The sequence below is a fragment of the Spermophilus citellus genome (assembly GCF_964194105.1).
Source record: "Spermophilus citellus genome assembly, chromosome: 6".
NCBI classification, from domain to species: domain Eukaryota; kingdom Metazoa; phylum Chordata; class Mammalia; order Rodentia; family Sciuridae; genus Spermophilus; species Spermophilus citellus.
In genome coordinates, this window is record NC_138187.1 from 8,851,100 (window position 1) to 8,863,383 (window position 12,284).

At 59.3% G+C, this 12,284-nt stretch overlaps 2 protein-coding genes across 9 annotated transcripts in view; one reads left to right on the forward strand and one right to left on the reverse strand.

Moving 5' to 3' along the window:
- Positions 1-25: 25 nt before the first annotated feature.
- RGS11 (regulator of G protein signaling 11) lies at positions 26-7,298 on the forward strand. Its single transcript, XM_081297616.1, has 17 exons — positions 26-151; positions 274-370; positions 442-492; positions 561-667; positions 1,339-1,390; positions 1,479-1,537; positions 1,888-1,964; positions 2,100-2,181; positions 2,731-2,799; positions 3,810-3,839; positions 3,915-3,976; positions 4,069-4,182; positions 4,273-4,388; positions 4,560-4,647; positions 4,728-4,866; positions 5,583-5,665; positions 5,763-7,298. The coding sequence occupies exons 1-17, from the start codon at positions 89-91 to the stop codon at positions 5,875-5,877; spliced, it is 1,404 nt and encodes a 467-aa protein (XP_081153742.1). The 5' UTR covers positions 26-88; the 3' UTR covers positions 5,878-7,298.
- A 118-nt stretch (positions 7,299-7,416) lies between these two features.
- Positions 7,417-12,284, reverse strand: part of FAM234A (family with sequence similarity 234 member A) — a 32,364-nt gene continuing 27,496 nt past the window's right edge. Inside the window, exons 4-12 of one of the 8 annotated variants that reach the window (XM_081297610.1) lie at positions 11,966-12,154; positions 11,352-11,482; positions 10,962-11,187; positions 10,665-10,794; positions 10,056-10,196; positions 9,657-9,732; positions 9,294-9,449; positions 8,858-8,960; positions 7,422-8,779 (exon numbers count right to left, since the gene is read on the reverse strand). In XM_081297610.1, the coding sequence (XP_081153736.1) occupies positions 8,574-8,779; positions 8,858-8,960; positions 9,294-9,449; positions 9,657-9,732; positions 10,056-10,196; positions 10,665-10,794; positions 10,962-11,187; positions 11,352-11,482; positions 11,966-12,154 (1,358 nt within the window). In that variant the 3' untranslated portion in view covers positions 7,422-8,573. Of the gene's footprint in view, positions 8,961-9,293; positions 9,450-9,656; positions 9,733-10,055; positions 10,197-10,664; positions 10,795-10,961; positions 11,188-11,351; positions 11,483-11,965; positions 12,155-12,284 lie in introns of all 8 variants that reach the window. The other 7 variants (XM_081297614.1, XM_081297613.1, XM_081297612.1 and 4 more) reach the window with 7 other exon arrangements.

Sequence of the window (12,284 nt, forward strand, 5' to 3'; positions counted from 1 at the left end):
ACAGACTGGGCGGCGGGCCTCTGCCCGAGGCCCCAAGGGTTAACCCAGGCGGGAGGGGCGGGGCCGCTCGGACGTCCACCGCTTAGGCATGGCCGCTAGCCCAGCGCCCCGCGGCGGGCGCCCCCGCGCGCAGAGGCCGCACCTCCGCAAGGTGGGCCTTCCAGCCCCTAGGGTCCCGGGGGGGATGGGGGACGCGCAGGGGCTGGCCTCGCCCGCTCTAGGAGCCGGGTCCGGGGACGCCGCCGAGACGCCCCTCACGGCTCCCTCGCCCAGATGGAGCGGATGGTTGTGAGGATGCAGGACCCTGACCAGGGCGTGCGGACGCGGAGCCAGCGTCTGCTCATCACTGTCATCCCGCACGCGGTGACGGGTGAGGCGCGGTGAGGGCCCTGGGGGGGAGCAGGGAGCCAGGCCTGCGCCCACCCAGCCTCTCCCGTGCAGGCGGCGACGTCTTGGAGTGGCTGGTCCGGAAGTTGTGCATCTCGGAGGAGGGTGAGGGTCGGCCAGCCCAGGGGCTGGGGAGGGCGGGCCGGGAGGAGCACTCACTCACCCCCCCGCAGAGGCTCTACACCTGGGCAGCCTGCTGGTGCAGCACGGCTACGTATACCCGCTGCGCGAGCCCCGCAGCCTGGCGCTCCGGCCGGACGAGACGCCCTACAGGTTCCAGGTCAGGCCTTGCGCCCGAGCGACCCTGCCTGCCCCCCCGCCTGTCAGGGGGACTCCGGAGGGGACTCGGGAGGGCGGGCCTGCTAGCGCTGGAGGGGGGTGTGGTGAAGTCACCGCTGGCGATTCACCGCCCCCTCCCCAGGAGGCTAGGATTGGAAGTGTCCCTGTGATAATGACCAAGTTAAGGGGTGGGGGTTTCAGTTTCCTGGGGCCACTCCAAGACCCCCATAAAAAGGCATTACCTGCGGAGAACTCTGCCAGCTGCCTGCAGGGGATGTCCTTAAGCCTCCACCCCTGAAGAAGGAGGCTGTGTTGGGGTGAAGACAGGATACCTCCACCTCAACGTGTTATTCAAACATGATGGAGCCCCCTTCCTGCCCTTCCCAATCACATCCAAGAATCAGACAACCCTAAGCTCGGATGTGACTACATCCGGGACTTGGGCAGGCCCCCACCCCTACCCTATCGGGGCGTGGGGAGGCAATCTGTGCGCAAAACCCTAAAGCATGAGTGGACTCAGTTCAAGTGGTAAGAATGGAGAGTGGTCCACTAAGCTCTTGGAGGTGGGCAGATGGCCAGTGGTCTCCTGGACGGGAGCTGTGAGGGTGAGGGCAATATATGGGTGGTAGGGCTCAGGAGGTGCCTTACATCGTTACCCCACAACATGGCTAGACTCCCTACTTCTGGACCAGCACTCTGTGGCCAGCTGCTGAGTTGGACTATGGTGAGTGTGGAAGACCTGGGGCTAGCACCAGGCCAGCTCCCAGGATTGGGCAGAGCTTGTCTCTGCAGCCTGTTCCCTGTCTTTCCAGCCATCTACTTGACCAAGAAGAACATACAAAGGCAGGGAGCCCTGGTCACCCATGAGAAGGTGAGGCCCAGCAGGCTGAGTCTAGCAGGAAGAACCCAAGCCTCACAGTCTGCCCCAGAGTGTGCAGCTCAGACTTTGAGACAGTCCATACCCACTTTGCTCTTGCTGGGCAAGCCCCCACCCCACCCACCCTGAAGGGGCAGCTAAATGCTCCCAGAGCCAGAGAGACAGCCCCTGTACAGGGCCTCAGGGGAGGGCTGGCCTCCATTCCAGGTGGAAAGATCACACACACACACACACACACACACACACACACATCACTCGCTCCCTCACTCTCACTGAAGAGGTGGGGTCCATGTCCCAGAACTGGGTATGCAAGGGGTCACCCACTGGAGACCTCATGTCCCCAGGAGCACTATGACCAGTTGCATAAGAAGATCAACCACACCTGGGACCTGGTAGTGATGCAGGCTCGGGAACAGCTACGGTGAGCCCTGTCCCTGTCTATGCCCACACCCAGTGACAACAAGCCTGGCAGTCCTAGAACCAGAAAACATCCCAGGCTCCAGGTCCTGAGCAGAGTGGGAAGGGGGGACTCTGCTTAACCTCCCGCTTCCTCCAGGGCAGCTAAGCAGCGCAGGAAAGGGGACAGGCTGGTCATTGCATGCCAGGAGCAGACATACTGGCTGGTGAACAGACCCCCGGTGAGTCCCTGGGACATGAGGGGGTGGGTTTGTTGGGCACACATGGGGTCTGCCTCATCCTTGGAACCTTTCCTGAAACTCTGACTTGAGCCTGTAGGAATGACATGCCCTTCCTGGTTCTGGTGGGTGACAGGAAGCTGTCATTCTGTGATTCAGTTGAGAACCCAGAGGTGACACACTCAGGACTGTGGCTGCATGTACCCCCAGACCACAGGACCAGTCAGATCCTTTCCTGGTCTAAGGGAGGGCTATAGGGGAACCTTGGGGGACTGAGGCCTTTGTGGGGGCCAGGAGGAGCTACAACAGAACTGAGCTTTGGGGTGCTACCTGGGACCCTGCCTTCCCCAGACTCAGGTCCAGCAGGTGATTCAAGGCCCACTCTATCTGGGGAACCATTCTTAGGGGTGGGAGTGAGTAGAGGATAGAGCTCAGGATCAGGCGAGGCTTGGTTGCTTGCTCATCAGTTTCCACATTAAATGATGAAGAGCTTCAGAATTGGGGTCCCTAGGGGTAGGGACCTAACACCCCAGCTTACCTTCCTTCTTGCAGCCTGGGGTCCCCAATGTGCTGGAGCAGGGCCCAGAGAGGGGCTCCAACAATGCCAATCAGGTGCAGATGGTAAGCGTCTGCACATACACCTGTCCTGGCACACACACCTGCCCTGGCCTACCTGCCCATGGCTCATCCCACCACCCACCATGGGACAGCTTGGGCTGTGCTCCATCCTCCTGTCCCCCTTCTGTCCTTTAGTCCACACAAATGTCCCTGATGTGCCACTCCAAGGGCCCTACTCTACTTCTGGTATAAGCCCCCTCCTAACTCTTGTGCTCTCTCTTCCCACCTGCTGCCTGGGTGCAAGTAAGTGAAGTGGCCCTGGGGGAGGGGAGGGGAGGGCTCTCCCCCAGACCAGGACTGTGCCAGGGAAGTGGGAGGGTGGCAAGCAGGGCTATGGCCTGCACCTGGACCATTCCACTTCCCTTCGGGGCTTCTGTGGCCTGCAAACCACAGAAATCAGGCCCTGGACAGGCAACTACTCTTACCAAAACCAGAGTCCAGAAAGATTTGTGTCCTCTTGCTGATGGAAAGTGCTTATCTCAGCACCCTAACTCTTCCTGAGTAAAGGCAGTCAAAGAGCTGGGGCAAGCTAGAGTCTGAAGTACACATATTCAGCGCCATACCTTGTGCTGGTTGTGGAGCATAGGGAGCCTGGGTCAGCCATCCTGCTGGACCTGGGGTGCTGTGAGGCCCCAGGTTTCTGAGATAGAGTTGAGTTCCCCAATGTAATGCCAGTACAAGGACTTTTCACGTATGTATGTGTTGTTTAAAAGAATACTTTAAATACCTCTGAAAATATGACAAGTTAAACATAACTGGGGACATCAAGGCCACTCGGAACACCTGAAGGTTCTATGGAACATTCTAGAAATCTCCAGACTAAAGGCTCCCAGAGATCTTCCAGGTTTAGGGATAGGAGAAGGGACTTTTCTCTAAAAGAGTCAGGGATGCGGTGCTGAACCTTCCTCTGCCACGTCTTGTGAGGCAGGCACTCTGCTCTAGGGGCATTGGGCAGGTGGGTGTCCAGTTCCGAGGGGAGACCTGCTGGTCATGCAGCCACCTGTTCCTTCCAGTCACAGAGCTTGGACTTCTACAAGCGAGAGGTAGGTCCTGGGGGAGGGGGGTTTGGGCGGTCCATGCTCCAGCCCAGGTCCTGATTCAGAGTTCTGGCACCCTAGATAGAGTGGTTGAGGAAAGCGCTGGGCCGAACCCGGGTGAAGTCCTCCATCTGCCTTGAGGCGTGAGTCCAGGCGGGCAGGAAACCCCCAGCCCAGCCCCGTTCTGGACTTGCTTGCCCCTGAGGCCCCTCTGCACTGCCTGGACTTCTTCTAGGTTCCTGACGTTCAGCCACCAGCGAGGCCCACATGACCCTATCCTGGCAGGATGTCTGCCCAGCAACCCCTGGGTCACAGATGACGATGCCTACTGGGCCATGAATGCACCCACGTGAGCACAGGGCCGTGGGACCATGGGTGTGCCTACAGCTTGGGGGGCTGGTAGCACCACTTCCCCTCAGCCCTACCCCTCTCCTCCCAGGGTAGCTGTGCCCACGAAGCTTCGTGTGGAGCGGTGGGGCTTCAGCTTCCGGGAGCTCCTGGATGACCCCATGGGGCGGGCCCACTTCATGGACTTCCTACAGAAGGAGTTCAGTGGTGAGAAGCCCCATACTCCTTGCTAATGGCAGGCTGCTTGAGGGAGGCTGCTGGCTGGCCCTTCCTCCCAGGCTGCCGGCCAGCTTGGGATCCTCCTGTCCCAAGAAGCCTTGGATCCCCATCTTGGCTACCCCTGGGTAGGATCTCTGACTTGGCTCTCCTGGCCCATAGCGGAAAACCTCAGCTTCTGGGAGGCGTGTGAGGAGCTGCGCTTTGGAGGGCAAGCCCAGATCCCCACTCTGGTGGACACTGTGTACCAGTGAGTGTGGTGGAGTAGTACTGGCTGGCCAGTGTGTGGGCATGTCCAGCCTGAACCCCCAGATGCCATCTCCATCCCAGGCAGTTCCTGGCCCCAGGCGCTGCCCACTGGGTCAACATCGATAGCCAGACGATGGAGCGAACACTGGATGGGCTGCATCAGCCCCATCGCTACGTCCTGGATGATGCACAACTGCACATCTACATGCTCATGAAGAAGGTGGGCCCCATCTGGGCTCGTGTCCCCACCCAATCTCATGGGGCCCATCACAGTGTTGGTTGCTTTTGTTACGTTACCTGTTTGGATTTTGTCCCATGTATTATCTCTAGTGCCGGCGTGTTTTCCCCGCTCCTCTTGTCAGGAGCAAGGGCAGCCCGCCCTCTACTGTATGTGCCGATTTCTACCCTGTGTGTCCCCAGTCCCCTCCCGCTCCTCTGTGGCTGGTGCTTCCATGTCACAACTCTATGCTGTGGTTCTCCAGTGTGCAGACCCCATAGCAGAGTCATGCTTGACCCTTCCTTAGTTATCACTTTTTAAAAAAATAATGAGTTGGGCCCCAGTATTGGCCAAGGGTGGTCAGTGAGGCTTGGAAGTTATTTTGGTTTGGGTGGCACTGGGGTGCCATTTTTATTTTGAGACAGGGCCTGGCTGAGATGCTGAGGCTGGCCTGGTTTACCTCTCCATATGTGTGGGCACTGTAGCTCCTGGCTATCTTTTGTTATATTGTGGTCCCACTAGATGGGAGGCAGGTCTCCTCAGGTCTGTCCCTTGATCTGGGCAAGTCAGGGTGGCTGCTGCCAGCCCTTTTCCTGTCAGGGCCTCTGTGTAGGCAGGACAAGACCCCAGCAATGCTGGGTTGGACCCAGTGCCTCATACGTGCTAGGCAAGTGCTGTCCCCTGAGCTCCAGCTCAGCCCAGGATGCTGTCTCTGGCAGGACTCCTACCCGAGGTTCATGAAGTCTGACATGTACCAGGGCCTACTGGCAGAAGCTGTGATTCCACTGGAAACAAAGAGACGGTGAGCCCAGGCAGTCCCTGTGCCCAGTGAGTGGTGAGGGCCCTGCAGGGAGGAGACAGGGCCTTCCTGCCACTTATCTGGCCTCTTCTTGCCACAGGGTATTCCCATTCATGCGGAAGCCTCGGCTCTCGAGCCCCAGCCCTGCTCTGCCACCCACCTCTGGGGAGCCCTCAGCAGCTGGAAGCGCTGCAGGTGGTGATGAGGAGAGCTAGGAGGCTCACCCCCTGCCAGCGACACCTGTGATGGTGGCCACCCTCTCCTGCACCCCGTGGCACTCAACCTGAGTCCAGAGGGCCCAGCCTTGCCAGCCTTTCTCCAACTTCTCCTTTCCCTCAGACATGACATCTCCTGCCCAGAAGGGACTGGTCCTGGGGAGGGATCTCACTGGTCACGCTTGGCCAGGAAAGGACTTGTTCCCAGAGAAAGGGGAGGCCAAGGCCGAGGCCATGCGGAGCCCCTGGCATTCTGCAGCCTTCAGCTCAGCACTGGGTGCCCTTCCCCACTAGAGAACACTAAGACAGCTGGCACAACAGGACTCCTGTCATGAGATGAGAACAAGCAGGCTTTTGGGTCCTCCACTCTACCCAGGCACAGCTCCCCCGCCCTATGACCCTAATCCTGCTGAGACCATTCCAGCCTCTTCCACCTACTCTCGTGTGCTGCCCATGGCACCCGCCCCAGGTTCAACAGATGACTCCATGCTGTCACTCTGACCAGGAGCCTCCCAGTTCCCTCAGGGCAGGTCTTTGACAGGATGGCACAGCCAGTGTCCATTCTTCCCATCTAAACCTTCCTTTGGGCTACTGGTGTTATTCCCTCTCTGGTGAGGGTACCCTGCTTCCCCGTACCTAGGCTAAAGGCATGGGCTAGTTCCTTTTGAGGTGCCACCCACCCACAGGGCTGGCCCACATCCTTTTCCCATCCACTGTGGTGCAGAAATAAAAGGACCTCAGCCCTGCACTGGTCATGTGCTGGTGAATGCACATGGTGTGAGCACGTAAGGCATGTGTGTGAGAGCTGGCCACAAGGCAAAGGTCAGTGGGCATGGCTCAGGTGTAAAGGTGACCTCCCTCAATGTGAGTCTCTCTGCCCCAGACTCTCAGGCTCCAGGCTGCGCTGAGACTTGGGGAGGTGGAGGGTACAGTCTGTGCTCTGGCAGCCCAAGGTGAGCAGGGGCCTGTGAGGATGCTGGCCAAAAGAGGAAACTGCCAAGGAAGCGCTCATGGGAGGGGCTCCTGGCATTAACACAGCACCTCCTGGGAAGCTGTGCCCAGCCTTCTCTGAGGCCCTGAAGTTGCAGGGGCACAGCATGGGCAGAGCCTCTAGGACCCTTGAGTGGCCATGGTCATGGTAACAAGTTTAGGAGGTGAAGACTGTGGTTGGAGGGAAGCTGGGAACAGACTCCTGTCCTCAGCAGTCACCAGGTGACCTGCAGAGCACTTCCCCCAGGGATGGCTCTACTGAAGCCCCCAGGCAAACCCTCTCTCTGCCCCTGGCAGTTCTCATATATGCCACTGTCCCTATAGCCTCTCTTATAGCCCCTCTGTGCTCAAGTTCTGTAGGCTGGGTTGCCTTTATTTTTCAGGGACAGTGGACCTACTTCCTAACACAACACCCAGTTGTTCAACCTTAACCCCACATCCCCACCCCAGGCCTTCCCAAGGAGAAAGAGGAGCAAGGATACCTTAGAGGCTACGAGACCAGAGCTGTATTTAAACCACAGCAAGCTCTGGCAGGCTCCTCATTTCCAGGCTGCATGGCATCTCCCTGAAGCCCCTCACAGCCTTGCCCTGCCCCAGTGGCAGCAGGTGCTCACCCAGCCCTCTACTGCAGGCCCATGCTGGCCCAAGGCTGCTTACATGGGGATTGGTGCCCTGCTGGTCAGCAGTTCTCAAACCCCAGGACTCGCTCCCAAGGCTGTGTGGCGACTGCTGGGCCTGTAAATTCCTGTCCAGTAAATTCCTGCTTTGCTCCTTGGGCAGACAGGCAGATGGCGGGCTCACACCAGACCACAGGGCTCTTCGAGACAGTGCACGTTTATTCTGTAGTTTCTGTGGTGACTGGCATCATCAGGCTCTTTGCTACAGAGCTCAGGTTCTGGTCTGGGCAGGGCTGCTCCTTGCAGAGCATAGCAGTTGCCCTTGGGCCTCAGGAGCGACAAGGCACAGAGTGAGTCCTACATCAGGTGAGCACCAGGGAGTGGGGCAGGAGGTGCCCCCATGCCCAGGGACATGGGGCCTCTATTGGACAGCAGCTCCTGTGTGCGGAGGGCACAGACTGACACCAAGTGGATGCACTAAGGACCTGTGAGCTGTGGTGCAGGCCCCCTGCCCACCTGTAGGGGGCACCCCCACTCTAGATCCGTATTCCTCTCCCCCCATGGGAGCTGCTTCATCTGCTCTGGGTAGGCCTGGAGGGCTGCAAGGCCTCAGGCCTTCCCCAGCACCCATCCTCTGATCTTCATGATCCCAGGGGTCAGTGCAGAGGGGAGACCAGGCAAGAAGAGGAGGGGCACGCAGATCAGGCCTGGGAGTTGCACATTCTACAGTGGCTTCTCTGGCCTGGGAGAAGCTGGCAAGGAGAGGGCACAGAGTAAGGGTGCCATGCCACAAGGTGAGCTCTGCTCACAGCCCAGGAGGCTGCAGGGGCACCCTGGCCTGCTGAGACCCTCAGGGCATAGTGAAACCCAGTGCAGCTCAGTGTGCACATGGAGTGCTGGGTCAGGGGCCTGGGCAACCCCATGTACATCCTCGGTCGTGACCAGTAAGGCCGTGGCTCCCAAGTGGACAGTGGTCACCAGGTCAGGAGTGGGGATTCTATAGGAGGCTGAGGGAGGGGCCCACTTCCCAGGGTGCCTGGCTTCTGCAGTTGGAGTCTTTCCACGTGCTGCAGCTGGTTCCATTTATACCTAGCTTCGGTACCGTAGCCGGGAGAAGCGGTCCCTGATGGCCTGATCACTGTCTGGCCCGCCGTCACCCAGGCGAATCACCCTGCTGCCTGGGACAAGGTCTCGTACCTTGTGCTTGGTCACAGAGACCAGGCCAGGCACATTGGGGCTTGCTGGGCCAGTCAGGAGGACATAGGCAGCATGGCGACTTGGCTCAAACAGGAGCGCTGTGGGGGAGAAGCTGTTAGAGCCTCTCAGGGTCAGCCAGAGCAGACCTGGGTGCCCGGGCCCACGACCACACTCACCATCGAAGGCAATGATGTGGGCAGAGATGTTGACCAGCTCCAGAAGGACGCTGGGCAAGGTGGGGTGGAACATGTACAGACTGTGCTGGGCGACTCTGGGCTCCTGGAGTGAGGACCACCAACAGGCCTCAACACTCCCGCTGTCCCCAGGCCAGGGCCACACCTAGGCAATACTCAGGCCACCTTCAGGGATGCCTCACTACAGCTACCATGCCCAGCTGACACCCACCAGGAAGCCCCCCTTCCCAACCTGAATTTGGTCCTGTTCCTTCCTGGCATTATTATATCAGCTCTCCCCAACACAGAGACCCCTGTCAGCTCTAGGAGACCCCTCAGGGCACGTTCCCCACTGTGGCCCACTCCCACTAGGCTTCAGCTGATTTGGGATGGGCCAGCCACCAATGGGCAGGGCTATCCCGAGTGTGTTTCCCCATACCATCTCATTGGTGCTGGCCAGTTCATGGAGGCCCCAGAAGAGGAAGGCCGAGCGGTGGTCAGCAGTTGGCAGACTGGCAGAAGGTGGGCCCCCAGGGAAGCTGGGGAGGGCCTGGCTCCACAGGACAGCCCCACTTCCAAGGTCCAGAAGCAGGATCTGGGGAGGGAGGGGACACTGGGGAGCACTGGGATAAACTCAGGGCTTACATGGGCACACATGCCCCTAGCCATGCCAGCATGGAGGCAGCTGCTCTCTCGGGGGCAGCCAGAACCTTCTCTCTGGTCTGAGGGCAGCTGCCTCTGGGGCCACAGTGCTGCTCCTCAACTGTGTCAAGTTGGAATCTCTGGAGGAAGTAAAGCCCACCTGTCTATCAGTGCCAGTTCCATTTTCAATGACCACGGCCAAGGTGTCTGGCTTGTAGTGGCCAAGGATGGGTTTTCTGGAAGAGGAGAAGAAGAGTTCACAAAGGATCTCTGTAAAGAGACTAGGATGAAGGAAACACCTGGGGACAGTGTGCCACTCAGTCCTCTGTGTCCACACCAGGACAGGGCTGGGGATGCCCATATCTGGCCCCAGGACTAGGAGATGACCCTCAGAACCAGAGGTTTCACTGGCCCCACTATAGGGCAGGGCAGCACCAATGGTTAGGAAAAAGGCCTTTGGCAGAAGAATGTGGACCCCTCCAGCCTGCCCCCCACCCTCCTACCAGCCAGTGGGGTGGGCTGCAGAAGCCAGGAGGGGACAAGGGGATAGACTCCATACCTCATGACCTGGACTTCACCGAGGGTCCACCTGGGTGTCAGCTCCTGTCCATCCAGGAGCACACAGGCCTCAGAGCTCACAAGGAGCAAGTCCTGGCCAGATTTCCCTGGAACGCTCATCAAGTAACGGACTGCTCCAGAGCTGGACAGGGGAGCAGAAAGAAGCACATAGTCCCTGGGCTGCCTCACACCCCACCAAGCCTGTGGGGACTGACTCCTGTAGGTTCCCACAACATAGCCCCACGCCTCAGCCCCCCAGCTGGAGGAAAAGCAGGACCCTGGTAGCTGGGGGGAAGATGAGCATCCCACCAGGGAGCTCTCTCCTGAATGGGACTGGACTCTGGTTGCCCAGGGAGGAGGAGGAGGAGGAGCATCCCACCAGGACACTCTCTCCTCAAGGGACCTTGGCTGCCCAGGGAGAAGGAGCATCCCACCAGGATGCTCTCTCCTCAGCTGTGCTTGGCCTCCATCTGTCTGTGTCCCTTTTCTGAATACAGGATGGTCTCACGGCCCAGAGCTGCACAGTGGCCCTCAGCCTGTTTGGCTCTCTTGTTGTCCTTGCAGGTCCCAAAGCCCAACCCGTGGGACAAACACCATGCTCCAGACCAACCTGTGCAGAAGCTGCTTGGTGGCAGAAGTGTTGAGCATGCTCTCCCAGAGGGGGTCTCTCTTGAAGGGGCTCTCTCTCCCAGTCACCCTCTCATAGAGACCCTTCACAGAGCAGCTGCACAGGGAACTTGCTATTTAAAACAGAGGAGCAGGAGTTACCAGGGTCACCCCGCAGCCCCACACCCAGCATGCTGCCACCCATGGTCCAGGTGCTTGGGTCCCCTGAACTTTGGGATTAACCAGCACCTCTGTGACAGAGGGCAGCAGATGCCCTGGGGGCAGAAGCCAGCTTCCCTACATGCTGCTTTCTCCAGGGCGCTGAGCTCATCTGTTGAAGACCAGCACTCCTGTGAGTAGGAAGCGCCCCCTGGGAACGCAGGGGCTGGCATACCGCAGGGCAGGAGGATGTAGTGCGCGCCTGTCCGGGTGACATGGAGGAGCAGGCCGCTGTCTCCGTCCACACCGAGGCTGCCTCTGTGGCCAATCTGGCGCCCAGTGCTGCCTGAATAGATGTACCCACTGACCTGCAGTGACAAAGGACAGTGGAAGAGAGGTAGACCTGGACCTGCAAGAGAGTCTAGGGTCAGACCTGATCCTCTCTGGGAGGTGAAAGTGGACAAGGAGGCTGAGAGGAGGCAGCATGGGGCTGGGACTGGGGATTCAGGAAGAGAGCAGTGTGGGCCGGCACCTGTGTGGCCTCCCGGGTAAGGATCAGCAGGTCTGGAGCCCCATCACCATCGACATCAGGCACTTGGAGCAGAGGGCTCAGGACAGAGGCATTCCCACCAAAGCTGCTGGGTTGGCTCCACAGGGTCTCCCCTAAAACCAAGCACACCATCACTGTACAGGTGTACACTGCAGACACCTTCCCAGCAACCTTGCAATGGCCCTGGGGAAGTCATCCACACTCAGGGCCTGTGGCCCACACATTCAGAAATGGGAACATGTGTGAATGGGCCTGACGTCCTGTCAAGAGGAACAGATGCTGTGCTGAAGATATGGCACGCCCACGTGAGCAAAGATGGTGGCCACTGGAAAACGGCAGTGTCACTCCTGGAAGACTTCTCTTCCTGGACTCCACCCGGGACCTCCTACTCCTGGGCACTGGGCAAGGGCTGCTCCAGAACACCCAGGGCCAATGTGACCCTTCCCAGCTAGGGGCAGGGCCTGATCTGGGCCAAGTGGCACCCACAGGTGTAAGCTTCTGCCAGGAGAGAGTGCCTCGGAGCCAGATCCTTGGTCGGGGGCCAGGGCCTGTCCTCACCATGCCTTTCTTCTCCCAGCCCTCTACCTAGGGCCCACCTGTGAGCAGGTCCACTGCAGTGAGAGAACTGGGTCTTCCCACAAGGACACAGGCAGACGACTTGCCATCTGACAGCCGGGGCACAGCACAGTCCACCAGGGCCACATCTTGGGCCACAGGCCTCTCCCAGAGCACGCTGCCATTGGCCCCTGACACGGCAGCCACAAAGGCACAAGGAGAGGAGAAGCCTGAGGGGAGAGACCACAGCCTCCAGTCAGCTGGTGCAGCTGGCCCTCTTCACGCCCTGCCTGCAGCCCTGGGCCTGGGCCTGGCCCTGCTTCCTTTGTCTCTGGTCCCTAAGCTCAGACTCACAGCCCC

Bases quoted from the DNA above. Each gene is read 5' to 3' on its own strand.
- RGS11 (XM_081297616.1), top strand. From the start codon at position 89: ATGGCCGCTAGCCCAGCGCCCCGCGGCGGGCGCCCCCGCGCGCAGAGG. The intron at 3,977-4,068 runs GTGAGTCCAGGC...GACTTCTTCTAG, and splicing joins TCCTCCATCTGCCTTGAGGC to GTTCCTGACGTTCAGCCACC. The intron at 5,666-5,762 runs GTGAGCCCAGGC...TTCTTGCCACAG, and splicing joins CCACTGGAAACAAAGAGACG to GGTATTCCCATTCATGCGGA.